The sequence below is a fragment of the Sardina pilchardus genome, chromosome 9, assembly GCF_963854185.1.
Source record: "Sardina pilchardus chromosome 9, fSarPil1.1, whole genome shotgun sequence".
Lineage (NCBI taxonomy): Eukaryota > Metazoa > Chordata > Actinopteri > Clupeiformes > Clupeidae > Sardina > Sardina pilchardus.
In genome coordinates, this window is record NC_085002.1 from 13,559,627 (window position 1) to 13,575,318 (window position 15,692).

The following is a 15,692-nucleotide window of genomic DNA, read 5'->3' on the forward strand; positions in this document are numbered from 1 at the left end:
ACAAACAATGAGGACCACGCTACTGAGTTTTACATATGTGGCAGGTATATAGCCTACCGCCGCAAACCACCAATACAGGAAACCTGAATGGCTTCTCAACCGTCATCGCAAGCAGCACCATGAACATCCACCAACTTGGATGGACAACACATTATTGTTATTGCCAATAGTTGTTTGTTCATAGGAACGGAATTGAGCATCCAACGGGCGGCATTTTTACAGTCAGTTTGCACTTTCTGGGCTGAAGAAGTTAGCATAGCATCTGTCATTGGAACGACTGGGAATGGTATTCTCAAGTCTCTCTTCGTCTACACACAACATCTCCACAAGTGAGCTACGTAGCCTAACATGGAATATCACAAATTATCATGACAACTCACAAGAAGAAATTGAAGCCACCAGGCCTGGTGCTGTTTTTTTTTCAATCATAGCAATCCATCTGATGCTCAGATTTGGAACTGGGAACATTTCACCACAGCTCTGAGAGAACTGGCATCACAGAGGAGGTGGATGACTGCCATCTTGGATGTTTTATAACATCCTCACTCCTACGTTCCCTCCTCACACACATCCAACTCTCCCAACCTTCCAAGCATCTATTAACGACGGGGCCGAGATTACGTGGGGGAAAAAAATGAGTACATCCTCTTTAACAATCTCTGCCTCAGGTGCGTCTAGCTTTTTTACATAAAGGTAATGGTGCACAAGAAATGGTGCACCTCATTTTATATGCTGTGCTAAACCTAGGTATTTAATAATCCTCCATCCTCTACAGCCAGCCAAGGTATATAAAGGGCCACTCACCAACGTAAAAGCGTACCCACTTGTGGGTATTAGCATCTGAAATAAGATGCAAATCAACACTTCTTTAACATCTCTGTACTTACCTCACACTTGGTTCGCCCTGGAAATTACATTGTAGCTTTAAGTGCTTGGTGCTTAGGTGTTGCCACAGCCGAAACATGCCACAATCCGACGGCGCCTATTTTATTTCACAAATTTAGCACAGGCCTTCCATGTGCTGGGAATCAATTTGCATTTGGAAATGTGTGTGAGTGAGTCGGTGAAATAAAATACAGACAGAGAGAGAGAGAGAGAGAGAGAGAGAGAGAAAGAGAGAGAGAGAGAAGTTTCCATATGTTTAGCTAAATTAGCCCATTTTGTTCCGCAGCGGTTTGAATAATTAACAGCTTCTTCATCAGTGAAAATTGTCAATAGCAGATTATAGCGAACACATTCATAAACTTGACAAAGCCAAGTACGTCACGGGGGGAGTGTGTGTGTGTGTGTGTGGGGGGGGGGCGCTGCCTCTATATTTGGATGTCTTGTCTACCACAGTTGAGCCGAGAAAGCACAGTGAGGTGGTTTGGAAGCATCCGATAGAAGACTAGGGTAGAGAAGCATATTGATGGCCGTGAAGGAGAATGGATGGACATGGAAGGAACCTCCATGCAAAAATCAATACAGACATTGTTGGCTTTGAAAATTGTGGCATGTGGATCTGTGATGGATATTCACTCAAAATAACGTTAAAGAACAATATATTTTCTTTCTCTCTGAAACACAAGAGCAAACATGAACAAAGGAACCAATATCACAATTTACCATCGCCACCATTGATCTCGCCTCAGTTTCATCAGAGAGCGATATATGGCAAACCAGCAAGTGGATATTTGAGCTTAAGACAACAATAACACAAGAGGATACGGAGCATCTCCCACAGAAGCTGCTCCATTTTAACTGTATGTTATCAAATGCCAAAGGGAAAACGGACACGGCCTTCGGCTATCAGAAGTTAATGCACCTCAAAGTGCATTATTGTTAATTTGTCACTCTGACGCAATTTGACAGCTCATTCAAAACTTCACAACGAGTTTGGCAAATTGATACCATTGCAATGTAAAAAGCAAAAAAATAAAAAATGTTTTTTATGATTTATGTTATCAACTTAGTCATCAATATGTTTCATGATTTTGGACTGAGGTCACAAATCTAAACTTTCCACTAGGATCACAGACAGTTATTGTCTCTATGACACTGTGCCCGTACATCACACAATTATTCTGATTATTCCCTAAGAAACAACAGGGTCTCAGATTTCCAAAGAGGTCAAGCATTTGATGGTAGGCCAAACTGGGTGGGAGCAGTGGCCTCTAGAGTAGGTGCGATTTCCAGGGGAAAGCCCAGAGATGGCCCTATCCAAAAGAATTTCAGATATAAAGGTTTGGGGAGAGAGAGAGAGAGAGAGAGAGAGAGAGAGAGAGAGAGTTTGTGTGTGTGTGGCTGCTTGGTCCTGTCTGTCCTATGTATCAGCCGGCATGGCATGGCATGGCATGTCAGATCATCCTCTGTGCCTTGCGTGGACGACAGTAGTGCAGTATGAAGAACTGGTACAAAGACTCCCTAGATGGCACCTCCAGTAATTCCTTAACTCCTATATGTTCTCAACAGCTCTCTACATTATATTACACACACAACAGACCTTACATTTTCAATTAAACTGCACACAAGTGATTCACGATAATAATAACCCCTTATCTCAGTCTCCATGTGGAAAATAAAATGCCAGGTTACAGGAAGCGTGGAGATCAACATAATGCCACAAAGACCATCGACTCCACCAACACCATCTCTCTGGGATCTTTCATCTTTATCCAAGCCATTTGGCTGGAAACCCATACTGTGGGAGGAGGAAGGGATCCTAGCCCTTTTGATGAAAATGTTAACTAGGTAAGTGTCAGCAAGATGGATAGTGTACTGTCAGTGCAGCCAGGAACATGAGGATACATTGATATTTCTCATTACGCTGCCCTCTCTCCCCCGTGTTCACTAATAACACTGCCACAAAAGAGGCAGGCCGAATGATAAATAACAGCCAAATAAAAAGTGAGCAAGCCCCCTTGAATATGATAGTTGTGGCTCAGTTGCTTCACACTGCTGAGAGCCTTCGATAAAGATCTAATGAATGAGGCTATCAAACGATATCAGGCAGTAAGAGAGAAAGACAAACACAAACACACAGAGAGAGAGAGAGAGAGAGAGAGAGAGAGGGAGAGAGAGAGAGAGAGAAGGGAGGTTTTGTACAAGTCAAACAAAATGGGAGAGGCAGACATATTTTGGTTTATGTCTTATAAACTTCAAATTATCATAAAACAGATCAAAACTAATAAAAAGTAAAGAGTAACTCAAGTTAAAGAGATGGTAAATGTGAACGTTCTTGCAACATCTATGTTGTTGGAAGAGTGTTAGCCCTGAGCCACATCAATTAGCTCACCTGTCTGTGATGGTTAACCCACTATAACGCTGTTCTATCCGCTCTGGTTCAAATTAAACCAAGCACTTTATTTGCCAAATAAACCTGCCAGCGGCAACTTGTCACCTATTCAGACATACATTGACCAAGAAAATAAACATTATTATTGAAGCAAACTCAATTAATGGATATGGGGGATATGAGTATTGTAGGTCCAGGTGACATTTTTGTTTCGTTTCAAAAGAATCTGCCATTAGACCTGCTCCCTGCTTGGTTCTTTATTTTCCCTCAAGTTAAATCTCCTTTCAGAAGTGCCTACACCTGTTAAATGTCAACTTCTTTGTATCACTGACTGCAAAGGCACAAACTAAAGGTAATGGGTTTAAAAACAACTGTTCAATACAGTGTAACATGCATAGAAGATGTAGGAAATGACATTTAGGTATCTGGCACCTGGTGGCATTCTGGAATCCCTGACTGAATAATACTGGGAAAAGTGACTACATACAGCAAAATTCAATCAAGGGAATGTGTTTCACCAAATTCCATTATAGTGGAGCGATGCATTTTCAAATGCTTTGACCAAATTCCACTCTCACAATATATTCTCTTTTAGTTCAGCATTGGAGGGTGAGCTAAGATAATAACTCCTAAATAATTGCGGAAAATAACATTAGTACAAGTTATGACACTGTGCTGCAGTTGTTCCCTCTAATAAGTATGACAGCAAAGTAATTGAGTTCCCACACAGATGTTGTCTCAGAGGCAACGTTTACGTGGAGAGGAGTGGGTGTGTAATGATCTGATGCTCGCTCTAATCTAGTTGTCTTGAAGAGAGTTCATTCTAGAGAACAAAGATCTGAGGCTTGCTCTGATAAAGCTGTCCTGAGGAGAGTTCATTCTAGAGAAAAAGGCTTGTGTCACTGAACAAGCCCATTAACAACATGTAACACTTGTTGATGAAAGATTTGTGTTGTGTTCCAGCTGACTTGTGTCTTTATACTGTACTTGCTCAGAAACAAAGATAAAAGGGTACGCTAAAACCATATAAAACTAGAAAAGCACTCAGAGAGCGCAGACCTCCGCCTGTAATGTTCTTCCTAGGTTGCCATACATTTGAACCTAAACTATTCCGATCGCCACCACGTGGCCATACCATGCCATTACACCACTAAGCAAAACATAAACGGCTCCGGAATCCCGACGGTGTTACGGATCACTCCCAAAATGTCTGACCTTCCCTGAAAATTTAATCAAAATCCACTATGAGGTCACACAGAGTGCTCAGACCAAGACCAAGACCAAGGGCAAGGCCAAATTCCATATCTTTCAACAACAAAGTTGTGAAAGTTAAACAAAATGTGTTCAGCCACCATGGGATTCAATGCATTTGTCCCAGACCAGCAACAAGGCTACATTTTCTTTTCCCTGCATAATCCTGCACACAGAGAAATAAATAGACAAATCACATGGACTCCATAGCCTCCTTGGCGAAGGTAGTAACATCAATGTGATTCCAGTGTTTGTCATTGTGTACTACGACATTCGTCTATGTTCAGCCTTGTTGTCTTCGCCCAACAGAAAAATAAACAACATCCACTCATGTCAGTTTTAGATGGAAATTTGGCAACACAACTCTTTGGACACATTGTCACCACTAAGGACAGGAGCTACTCAGCAAATATATTTCTACTTTAGTAGTATCACTGTCAGATTTTATGTTTACACACTTCAGGAGACAGAGAGATACAGTATGAAAAGAATACTACACAGTCTTAATGGCATGGACCCACATTATATACCAGTTGTGACTGGCATGTGGCATGGTGGAATTTTAGCCTATTTTAGCCTCACACCTGGTAGTCTACTAATCTGTTACTATACCAGAACTTAAGTTTTAATGCTTGACTGCCACACCTGATTTAGCAGACATTTTATCTTATAGTTTTTTGGCTTCGCTTTGGGCTTCTGTGCTATCTAGTATGGACTATTAGGCTTTCCAAATAAGATGAATTAAGAAGATCGGAAAGAGATGAGAATTACTGTGTAACCTTTGAGGTTGTGGGCAAATAATTGAGATGAAGTAGTTCAGTCACATCAATAATAACTTATGGATGGAGTCGTTCTTTTCACCCCATATTATCACAGTTATGCTGCCAATGTGACATTGTTCAGGACCGACCTACCATTCTCCAAGGAGATAGTTAGACAGCAGGGTTTAAATTCATCACTTGCAAATGACATTTGCTGTAAATGAACAAGAGTAAATGAAAAGATCAAGAAAATTATCAACTTTTTTTTTAACCAAAAATATATCCCAGAGAAAATTACGATAGATCTCTGTAAATGTGGCCCTTGAATAAACTCCCATCTACTATCACAACAGGGGAAAACTGGTAGAGAGCCAACTGTGAGTCTCATTTTTTCTCTTGCCTGATTAAAAGGTCAAAACACTTATTTTGAAAACTGCTGACCTTTACTAGGTGTAATGAGTGGAGCCTTGAAGAAGGCTAGTTGGAAACTAAAAGAAACATTTTGGGCAAACAGCAGCGCACGCTCAGAATGTTATTTTTTGTGGTGTTCTCAGAGAGAGAGTTCTCTGCTGCGTTTGTCAAACGCTAAACTGATCCACCTTTGTCTGCTCAGTCGTCTCTTCCATTCCCGCCCATGCAACACAGAATTACATGGCAAAATACCAATGTGAATATTATTCTTTCAGAGCTCTTAGAAAACATAAGTGAGGAAAAATGTTCTTAATTTTTAAACAATTGTGTTGACTTCTGCCTATGACTGTCAGAAAATAACAACTGTTGAAAAAATAACTAGAAAAGCACTCAGAGAGCGCAGACCTCCGCCTGTGTCGTTCTTCCTAAGTTGTCATACATTTGAACCTAAACTATTCCGATTGCCACCACGTGGCCATACCATGCCATTACACCACTAAGCGAAACACATAAACGGCTCCGGAATCCCGACGGTGTTACGGATCACTCCCAAAATGTAATCGTTTCTTTCTTGGGTCATGTCTGACCTTCCCTGAAAATTTCAGCAAAATCCATCCATCACTTTTTGAGTTATCTTGCTAACAGACAAACAAACAAACAGACAAACATACGGTCCCCGATGAAAACATAACCTCCTTGGCGGAGGTAATAATAACGGAGTGATTATTTGCACCTGGGTGTAAATAGTGGAATGGAGGCATTTTCTTATTTGCACCCAAACCTGAAATCCAACATAGCGGGACCATCTTGGCAGGAGATGGCCAACCTAAATCCTAAATCTAACAAGTTAGGATTATTAAAACAACATTTTAGATGGTAAAGTGGTGCTAAATTTCCATAAACCTTGTTCAGTGAACGGGTAAAGCCGTCCGTTTGTAAGCAAAATCAAGAAATACGATCTTTTAGTTTGTTTACCGTTACCTAGCAACCATAACACGTCATTCAAAGATTAGTAGTATCGCAAGTTTTCTTAATGGATTGTAGCGCAGCGGATAGGTGAACGGGTCACTACTCCGGGGACCCAGGTTCAAATCTCAGCTGAAACTACTGTATGTCTTTTTTTTTGCATGCCAAAGTACGAACGACTTTAAATAAGAGTTTGTGCTTATTTAATCTGCCAAAGATTGACTAGTTTTATTTCAGTTATGAGTACAGTTAAGTAGAAGTAGGCTTCAGTAGTTGTGAGTAGAAAGGTTTCTTGGTGTTTTGAGCCCCCAACGTTGTCTTCAAGGCAGCGCTACCTGGAAGGCGCTGGGGTTAGGCATGGGTTAAGGTTAGGAGTAGGATTAAGTGCCTTTAAGTCAACAGTGGCAGCGCTGCCTGGAAGACAACTCAGAAAACAACTCTTTAAACTATAGGTTGCCTTTGATCAAGCTACCACATGACCACTCATTAGCCTAATATTTGTAAAATCACTTCCAAGTAAGGCAGACATGGCAAAACAGCTAAAAACTGTTAAAAACTAAATTAGGCCTAGCCTACTGTAGAGCTGGTAAATACACAGGCCTATTGACAGGGTACATGGATGTTAGACATCGGGTGTAAATAGTAATGTTGATTATTACACTATTTACACCCGGGTGTAAATAGTAATGTTGATTATTTCCACCCGGGTGCAGTCTCTGCCTAATAATAATGTAGTGTCTTTCACACAGACTGCCACTAACACTGAACAAAAAATAATAATACAAATTGCCTCTGGGGTTAATATTCAACATCCACACATTCCTGTGGAGTTGTGCTAAAACTGAGCTGAGCACTATCTTACCACAAATGCAAAATGTAACTTTCCTGGTGAATTGAAATCAATGTAAAGGGTTAAGTGTAGGATTCTGTAGAATTTGTGTCTTGAATTCATACATTTGCAATATTGGCAATATTTTGTTTTCCATTGAGGAAGTGTATGGTCTGAACAGGGTCAAAGCTATTTCTTCAGAATATTTTGAATCGGAAGAATACTACAGTACATACAACACCTTTAGTGAAGAGAGTGTTTGATCATGTCATGCTATGATATGACATTTAGCTGAATAGGGTAGCGCAACTACTATATTGAATTAATCCTGGGCCCAACCTGCAATTTAAAACTGTAGACTATATACAGTGAGGAGAAAATGTATTTGATACCATGCTAAAGTTGCCTAAAAAGAGGAATATAAAATCGTCATTTGACAATTGATCTTAATGTCTTAATTCAAAAATTGAGTAAAAATAAAACCGCTAAGTACGCCAATTTTCTTTGTGATGGAAGAATGTTTCGTAAATAAATAAATGTTCTTCCTAAATGCTAGGGGGAAGTAAGTATTTGACCCCCAATGTAACCCTATGGGAATTCAACACATAGGGTTAACATAGGGGCGGGCAGATTTTTATTTTTTAAGGCCAGCTATTTTATGGATTCAGGATATTATGCATCCTGATAAAGTTCCCTTGGCCGTTGGAATTAAGATAGCCCCACATCATTACATACCTTTCACCATAGCTAGAGATTGGCATGGTGCTTTTTCCAGTAGGCCTATTAGCCTGTTTGATGCTCATTGAGCTCAATGCAAATCAAACAGGCTAATAGGCCTACTGGAAAAAGCACCATGCCAATCTCTAGCTATGGTGAAGGGTATGTGATGATGTGGGGCTATTTTAATTTCAAAGGCCAAGGGAAATTTATCGGGATGCATAATATCCTAGATCCATGAAATAGCTGGCCTTTAAAAATAAAAATCTGCCTGCCCCTATGTTAACCCTATGTGTTAAATTCCCATAGGGTTACATAGGGGGTCAAATACTTCCTTCCCCTAGCATTTAAGGAAAACATTTATCTATTTACGATACATTCTTCAATCACAAAGAAAATTGGTGTCCTTGGCGGTTTGATTTGTACTAATTTTTTGAGTTAAGGCATTAAGATCAATTGTCAAATGATGATTTTATATTCCTGTTTTAGCAGGGTATCAAATACATGTGCTCCTCACTGTATATGGCTGGAGACATTCCATTTCCTCCCAGCTGGTTGTAGGTGAGTTACAGTCTATGTTATAAGGAAGATACAACAGCACTGAATGCTTGTCGGGCTGAGACTTAGACTTTGTGCTTACCATTTTACCCATTAGGTCTTCTGACAAGCTGATATATTCAAAGCAAGAAACAAAAGAAACAAAAGACAAAACAAGTATGATACGCAGTGACATTTTTTTGGCAAGGTGACACTGCAAAGAAAATTGGATATGCCATCTGGTACATCAGAGAAGAGCAACGCACAAAAGCTCGCTGAAGACTGTATCTTTCTGAGAGCGGCTGTCAGAAAAGGGGACAGGCTCTTTTATGACCATGCAGTGCGAGTCTACCCTGGCACGTCACTTCGTCTAAATAAAATGACAAATAAAATCCCACGGCAGAGTCCCATTCCTAACTCTCCCCAGGATAAACACCCAACCCATCATCTGCACGACACAACGTGGTGGTAAAAGCCTTCAGTCCACAGAGAGGTAAAATGACTTTTTTATTGACTCACTAATCAATCAGCGCCCATATTAGAAACACATAACACAGAGCAATGCATATTTTTCTACTTAACATATAACACTTGATGAATGATGATAGCTCAGATGGAAGATAATGAAAAGAACGGTATAAAGAATGCACTGTGCTCTTCAGTAGATGCATCATAAAAATACTTGCTATCGACACAATATGATTTCAACACATTGCCATGATAAACTGACATATATACTCCGAGTGAATAAATCCGTAAGCAAACAAACAGGGTAAATGAGGATGCAGGGCAATTCTCAGTGGGAGCCGTAGAGCTCAACTGTTCCATTGCCTCTTAAAGAGCCTTTATGGGAGAGAAAAGGTGCTTAGTTTGGGCTATAAAGAATAAACAGGTGATTACTCTCAATGGAGCAAAATACCTCAAAGAAAAATGTTCTCATTTGCTGCGCACAACATATAAAGAAAAAGAAAAAAAAGAAAATGGCTGGGGTGTGCTCACAATAACCCTTATGATGGCATGCAAATTAAAAACAAACCTATTTATATTTCAGTGGTAGAGCTGTATTGCGGCTGTGGTCTGCTTCTCCCCGCAAGCACTTTGGGGAATTATAAGCAGACATGCTTTTATCAGATGTGGTTATTAGAATATTCATATCAAACCTTTGTCATTGATATTTTTTTAGTGTACGGTAGGTCTGGTTGTAAATTCAAACATGTCATTAATAGAGATTTGAATTTTTGTTTATTTTTTTATTTAAACATAAAACAATAGAATCGACCCATTCAGATCAAGTGCATGATCTGATAAAAGGCCGATTCTATTGTTTTATGCTTGAATGTCTTTGTTTATGTCACCGATAAAGCAAACAAATGACCCTTTGTTCATCTGAGTGTCAAAACAAAAACAGAACTGTTAAGAGCACAACACAGGAAAGAAAAGCTACAGAAGAAAAAGTGGAGTAGACAGGAACAACTAGTTGGTTTCCAACTAGCTAGCAAGCCAGTACTGTGAGCTAGTACTTTTAAAATATATTTTGTTATCAGATCCATTGTCGTGAAAATCATATGAAAGTCATGTAACTTCTTGCATTTTTTAAAAAATATTGGTAAGTTTGTCCACTTTACTTTTTTATATTTGTGGTCTGATATGCAAGTTGTTGTCGTCATCAATAATGTGCCAGGAAAATGCTGGTGTAGCCTACATTACGTCACTTTTGACTTACTGTATGTCAACCTCAGAGTCTTACGCAGAGTAGAGTAAGTACAGGATATGTATTACTGTGGAATACTGCTAGACTGGGTAAACCCAGCCCGATCTGCCGTGATCTGCACATTTATCTCTCCTGCTTCCATTCCATTTTTCTAGAGCAAATCACAAACTGGCTTATGCACCAGGCGCACCTGGGTCGTTGGTCTGATTGGTTGAAGGACTATCCAAGCATACAGAGTCACTTGAACTATGCCCATTGATATCGCCTCTTGTGCAGTAGAAATACAGAGCAGATTTCCAGACTAATGTTCAATCTCGAAAGATTGAGCTTGATCTGGTGATAGCCAGACTAGCTGTCCATGTAAAAATAGCTGCTGATTACAAGCGAACACAGATATATTTTTAAACAGAGTGCTGTATTTAGTTAATAATGTGTCATTCATTTCAAGATGGGGACATTCATTTAGTTTCTATGGAAAGATCTTGCAAATAGCATTTTGCTTCTGATGCCTTTGCACAGAGATTGTGCTTGGAATCTCATGGGGCCTGTTAGTACACCTGGGACCACTACAGCCCACAGTTATTACAGGGACATACAGCCCACAAAAACCACAGAGATAAAATCAGTTCAGAAAAGAAGAGAAAGGCCTCTTTTGGATTTGTAGAAAAATACGTTAATGTATATTACATAATGAATATGACTGTGACTGTAGATCTTGATGGTCAACTTTGAATCTTGCACTCTAAATTATTGAGGGGCATTTTTAGGAGCATTTGTTTCAAATACTCATTTTAAACTAGATGTGTCTCTCATAATTATGGCCTGCAATCCATTCTCATCCATTCTCCAATCCATCTGAAGCTCAATTTCACTTTAGATAATGAGGTCAATTGCTGACCCCAACACAAATGCTAGCTAGTGAAATTATTCACCTTTGAAAAAAATAGGCTAGTTGGTTCTGCCCACCTCTATGAGCTATGCTAAATTAGGCTAATGGTGGGTGCATCAGAGTTACTGCATCTGTAACCTGCGTTGTGTGGAACCAATGTGGTCCAGCCAGGCCTGCACACGCCCGGACTCGAACCCGCGAAACAGCAGCACCTCGGATCGGGAGTCGAGCGTGCTAACAATCCAGCTAAAAGACCAGGCTACTAGCTTTCATGCCAGCAGCGCTCTTGAGGCGTCGGGGAGTGAGGTTTACTAATGTTCGACACGCACAGCTAACTAGCTGGCATCCGTTACACATCCAGAGAGACGAGTATCATCTTATCTAAGACGAGTATCATCTTATCTAACTCTGGGGGAGACAGTGAATAAGCTAATTCCCCAATGTCTTTGCGTGTCCCTTTAAAAGACATGCTAGTTAGAAATGCTTTCAATACAAGTTCTTATAATTCAGCTTTTGTGTGCGACTTCTTTTCTTTCTCTGGACTTACTATTTTTTGGAGTTACGCACCAAGCGACACACATAGAAAGACAAAGGCGCGGACGACACTTTTACTAACTTTAGTTAGAAATGCTACACATGGGTTTTAGCTCCTTTGTTACTGTAGCACACCCACCTCCCAATCCGATGAGGTTGCAAGTTCAAGCCCGGGTGGATGTATGGCTGAGCCGTGTGATTGTGTCGAACACAACGCAGGTTACATTTGAATAGAACAAGAAGAACTATCCTACCTCATCGTAGACACTATCATTCCTTTCAAAGTCTCCAGTCTTCCTGGGCAGCACATGGACATGGACGTGCTGTAACGGCAATGGTGAGGGAAATGGTAAAGGGTATTAGGGTAGACATTATTATACATTTTAAAGACAATCTGTTAAATACCACACAGGATGTTTTGCATTCCTAATGTGTATGGTCTACCAGTGAGCAGTGAAACTGGTTGCTTCATTATTCTGGACGACACAGATTCTGCTGGATTTGTGCACATTTGAAGTCACAAGAGAGAGCCGTAAATTCCACCAAGCATGCATCATTCTGTAAACCTCAGAGGCCCTTTAGTTTCATACAGTCTTCTTAAAACTTAAATTGACTTTGTCACATGTCCTTTCCTATTCCCTGCAGCCACATACCATCTGCATGGTTAGATTCAGAATCAAGAGCACTCCTTGGGGAAAGTATGAATTTGAGTAATGCTATAACAAGAGACAGCATAAAAACAGTTACCAGTCTCACTAAATACATTGTGTAGTGATAAAAAAACAAACTGAGAAAACTGATAAAAATGAATTTCTAGAACTAACAAACATGTTAAGAGACATGCTCACATGGTAATGGAGGACTTCTAATTTTTTTGCACCAACACATGGACATTCTACATTGTTTTAAATAGTCAGAACCTAACAAAATGAGACAACCGTGTCTTTTGATAACACAATAGAGTTAGGAGACACCTGGTTTCCAGAAAGCTATTTTAATGAATTGTCCCAATCACGAAGAAATGTTCAGAAAAAGAATGAATAAATAAACCTCTAGTCTAGGCACTTCATCAAGACGTAGATGAGCTATGCAACTCATCCACAGCCATATAAAACGACTCCATGATTTCATCTGAGTTTTATTAGTCTGTAGAGATAAACACAGGAGCCTATGCGAATGAGCATTGCTAACTGTTACAAACAAGATAACATGTTTGGAGGCATCTGCTTTGCTGCAATGCATTTCCCACTTAATGAGTCCATTTGCATAATGGTTGCATTATTAAGTTTTTCTACCTTGAGGACACTTTGATGAGAAAAAATACCACCAGAGTACAGTTTAGCAAGAAGACATTTCAGATGTTGCTTAGCATTTTAAACCAATCTCAAAGGACATTTCAATGACTCGAACATGCTATGCAATGAGGAATGGTTCCTTGGCATACAATATCAAACATTTAAAGCATTCAAAGGTGGAATGGTGCTAGGAAAATGCTTTAATGATGTGCCTTTATTTTCTGCAGGCATCTCAGTCCCTGACCTATAGTTACTTTGAAGTCTGGAGGATTTGTTGTGCATTCAATATTTTTCCTTTTCAAATAAAAGAAACATTTACAGTATGTATATGAACTGACTGAACTCCAAAGAAAGTGATTCACTTAAATGTATTTTGGAGACCTCCACTCTGTCTCACTGTCTAGCGCTGTCCTACCAGGGTCAACTGACAAAACTTCTGTCAGACATTCATCCTTAACGTGGTGGTGAATTCAATCATTCAGGGGAACATAAAACTTGCAGTGTCAACTTTTCCTTGAGGTCCATCAACTGGAGATCAATCTCCATATGACACATTTGTTTGGTCCACGACCCTGGCCGTCCTTGACCTTGCGTGCATAACCAGTGATTCAATGAGTCTAATTGGAGCAGCTGTCTAGGCCATTGTTCATTGGCAGCCGTGTGTGTGTGTGTGTGTGTGTGTGTGTGTGTGTGTGTGTGTGTGTGTGTGTGCGTGTGTGTGTGTCTTAAAAACCCAAGGCCCTGATGGTGTCCCAGAGTACGGTCATCCACTTTTGTCTACGCATATCGGCAAGGTAGAAAGGCAATAGCATCGATGTTCCTGGGGGCAGACTACTCAGACATTTCGGATAGAAACCTGTCTGTCATTGACACAAGAGGTTTGTAGAGTCCTTTCCTCTGGCCCTAATTAAAACAGATGTCTATTAATTAGATTGTGACTAAAGACAAATGAGGTAAATGGCTGCAGAGCTATTTATATTGTTTAGGTTAAATCTAGTCAGACAGGCAGACAAATGTATTTAGTCATGAACAGCTGTGTTCCTATTAAGACAGGGGGGCAAACAGAAACAACAGCTTAAAGCTGGAGCTAGTTCTGCAACAACTGCACTAATTATAACAAGTGAGATCATTCCAACAGATACATTCATAATGATTAAATCAAAAGGGAAACATGGTTTAAAATACTCTTCATTTCTTAACTTCCAATATAATGTTGGTTAATCTCTATATCTTACATTCTGTTAAAGGACAATTTTAATGTCAATGCATGTAAATGTCATATGGTGAGCACAGCAATACTGTTATAGTTGTGGCTTAATAACTGCATAAGCTATGAAAATTGTATGTAAAGTTTTAGCTTTGAAAATGGTATGTAAAGTTCCATAGGTGCAGTACCTGTCCATTAAAGTCAGGATATGCAAAACCTTCCAAACCTCCACTGGCCAAACTCAACCTTGTTTCACCTTCACACACCGAGCCCAGTCAACCATCTGTGCTTTCACACCGGACCGGCATTCTAGAGGCCCAATCAATGTCCCTGAGCTTTTCCCTCTGACTTGTTAAAGGCTAAAGGCTTGCCGGGGAGACTTCAGAAGGGAATGTCTCTATAAGGCCGCCCAAGTTGTTCAATGAAGCTGGCTTACAGAAAAGCTTGCAGGGACACTTGTCCACATTCAGATATGCTTTTGAGATTTCAGACGGGGGAAAATACTGTAGCTTTTAACCTCCTCTCTAAATCCACCCTATTGACAAAGATAGCGATCATGGCCAATTAGTGTTCTCATTAAGAGTTTCCTGTCACCGATGTCCGTTATTGTGGTTTGAACCCTTGGCTGGGAGAACTCTCCCTGATATCTCTGCACTGTGACTTTGATACAGAGGGATCAATGGGACAGAGGCAGGCTACACAGACCACTGCAGAAGTCCCATTTTGTTCCTGAACCCAAAGAAAGGCACACCAAGATCAAAGCCAGTGACTGCAGTGGCTATCACACCTTATTGTCAAAGTGCCAATCTTCGGGTCCAGAGGTAGGGTGAATCAACCCAACTTTCTCCGTAGATGAAACACTCTCCCCATCGTAGTGATTAACTGCCATGCAAAAAGAAAGGCTTGTTTATACAGTATATCACTTCAAAGACAGGATTGTGTGGGATCATTGTTTTGCTGATCTGGCAGTTTTCCTAAGGAAGCATACAGTATGTGTATATGATTCGACTGCTGTTTTCCACTCTCATTGCAAGGCCTATTCTAAAGGACACTAAAACGTAGATACCAGGCCATACCATTCAGATACATAACACCGTTTTCTGACAGACCAATGCACATACAGAATTTTCATGGGTATTTCACATTTGTGACCAAAATCGGGATGAGGAATCTTCGGTCCTTTGTATTTTGATGAATATAAACTGCAAACATCAGCTTTTTAGTGCATGCTTTTACATTCATAAATACGGTAGGGCAGCCTGATACTGCCAAGCCTCATAATAAAAATGCCACCTTCTGTTCTGAACAAT

At 40.2% G+C, this 15,692-nt stretch overlaps 1 protein-coding gene across 3 annotated transcripts in view; it reads right to left on the reverse strand.

Moving 5' to 3' along the window:
- The window catches only part of fhit (fragile histidine triad diadenosine triphosphatase), a 166,780-nt gene that overhangs the window by 20,611 nt on the left and 130,477 nt on the right, over positions 1 to 15,692 (reverse strand). For all 3 annotated transcript variants that reach the window (XM_062544999.1, XM_062544998.1, XM_062545000.1), the window contains exon 7: positions 12,135 to 12,203. In XM_062544999.1, the coding sequence (XP_062400983.1) occupies positions 12,135 to 12,203 (69 nt within the window). The remainder of the gene's footprint in view (positions 1 to 12,134; positions 12,204 to 15,692) is intronic.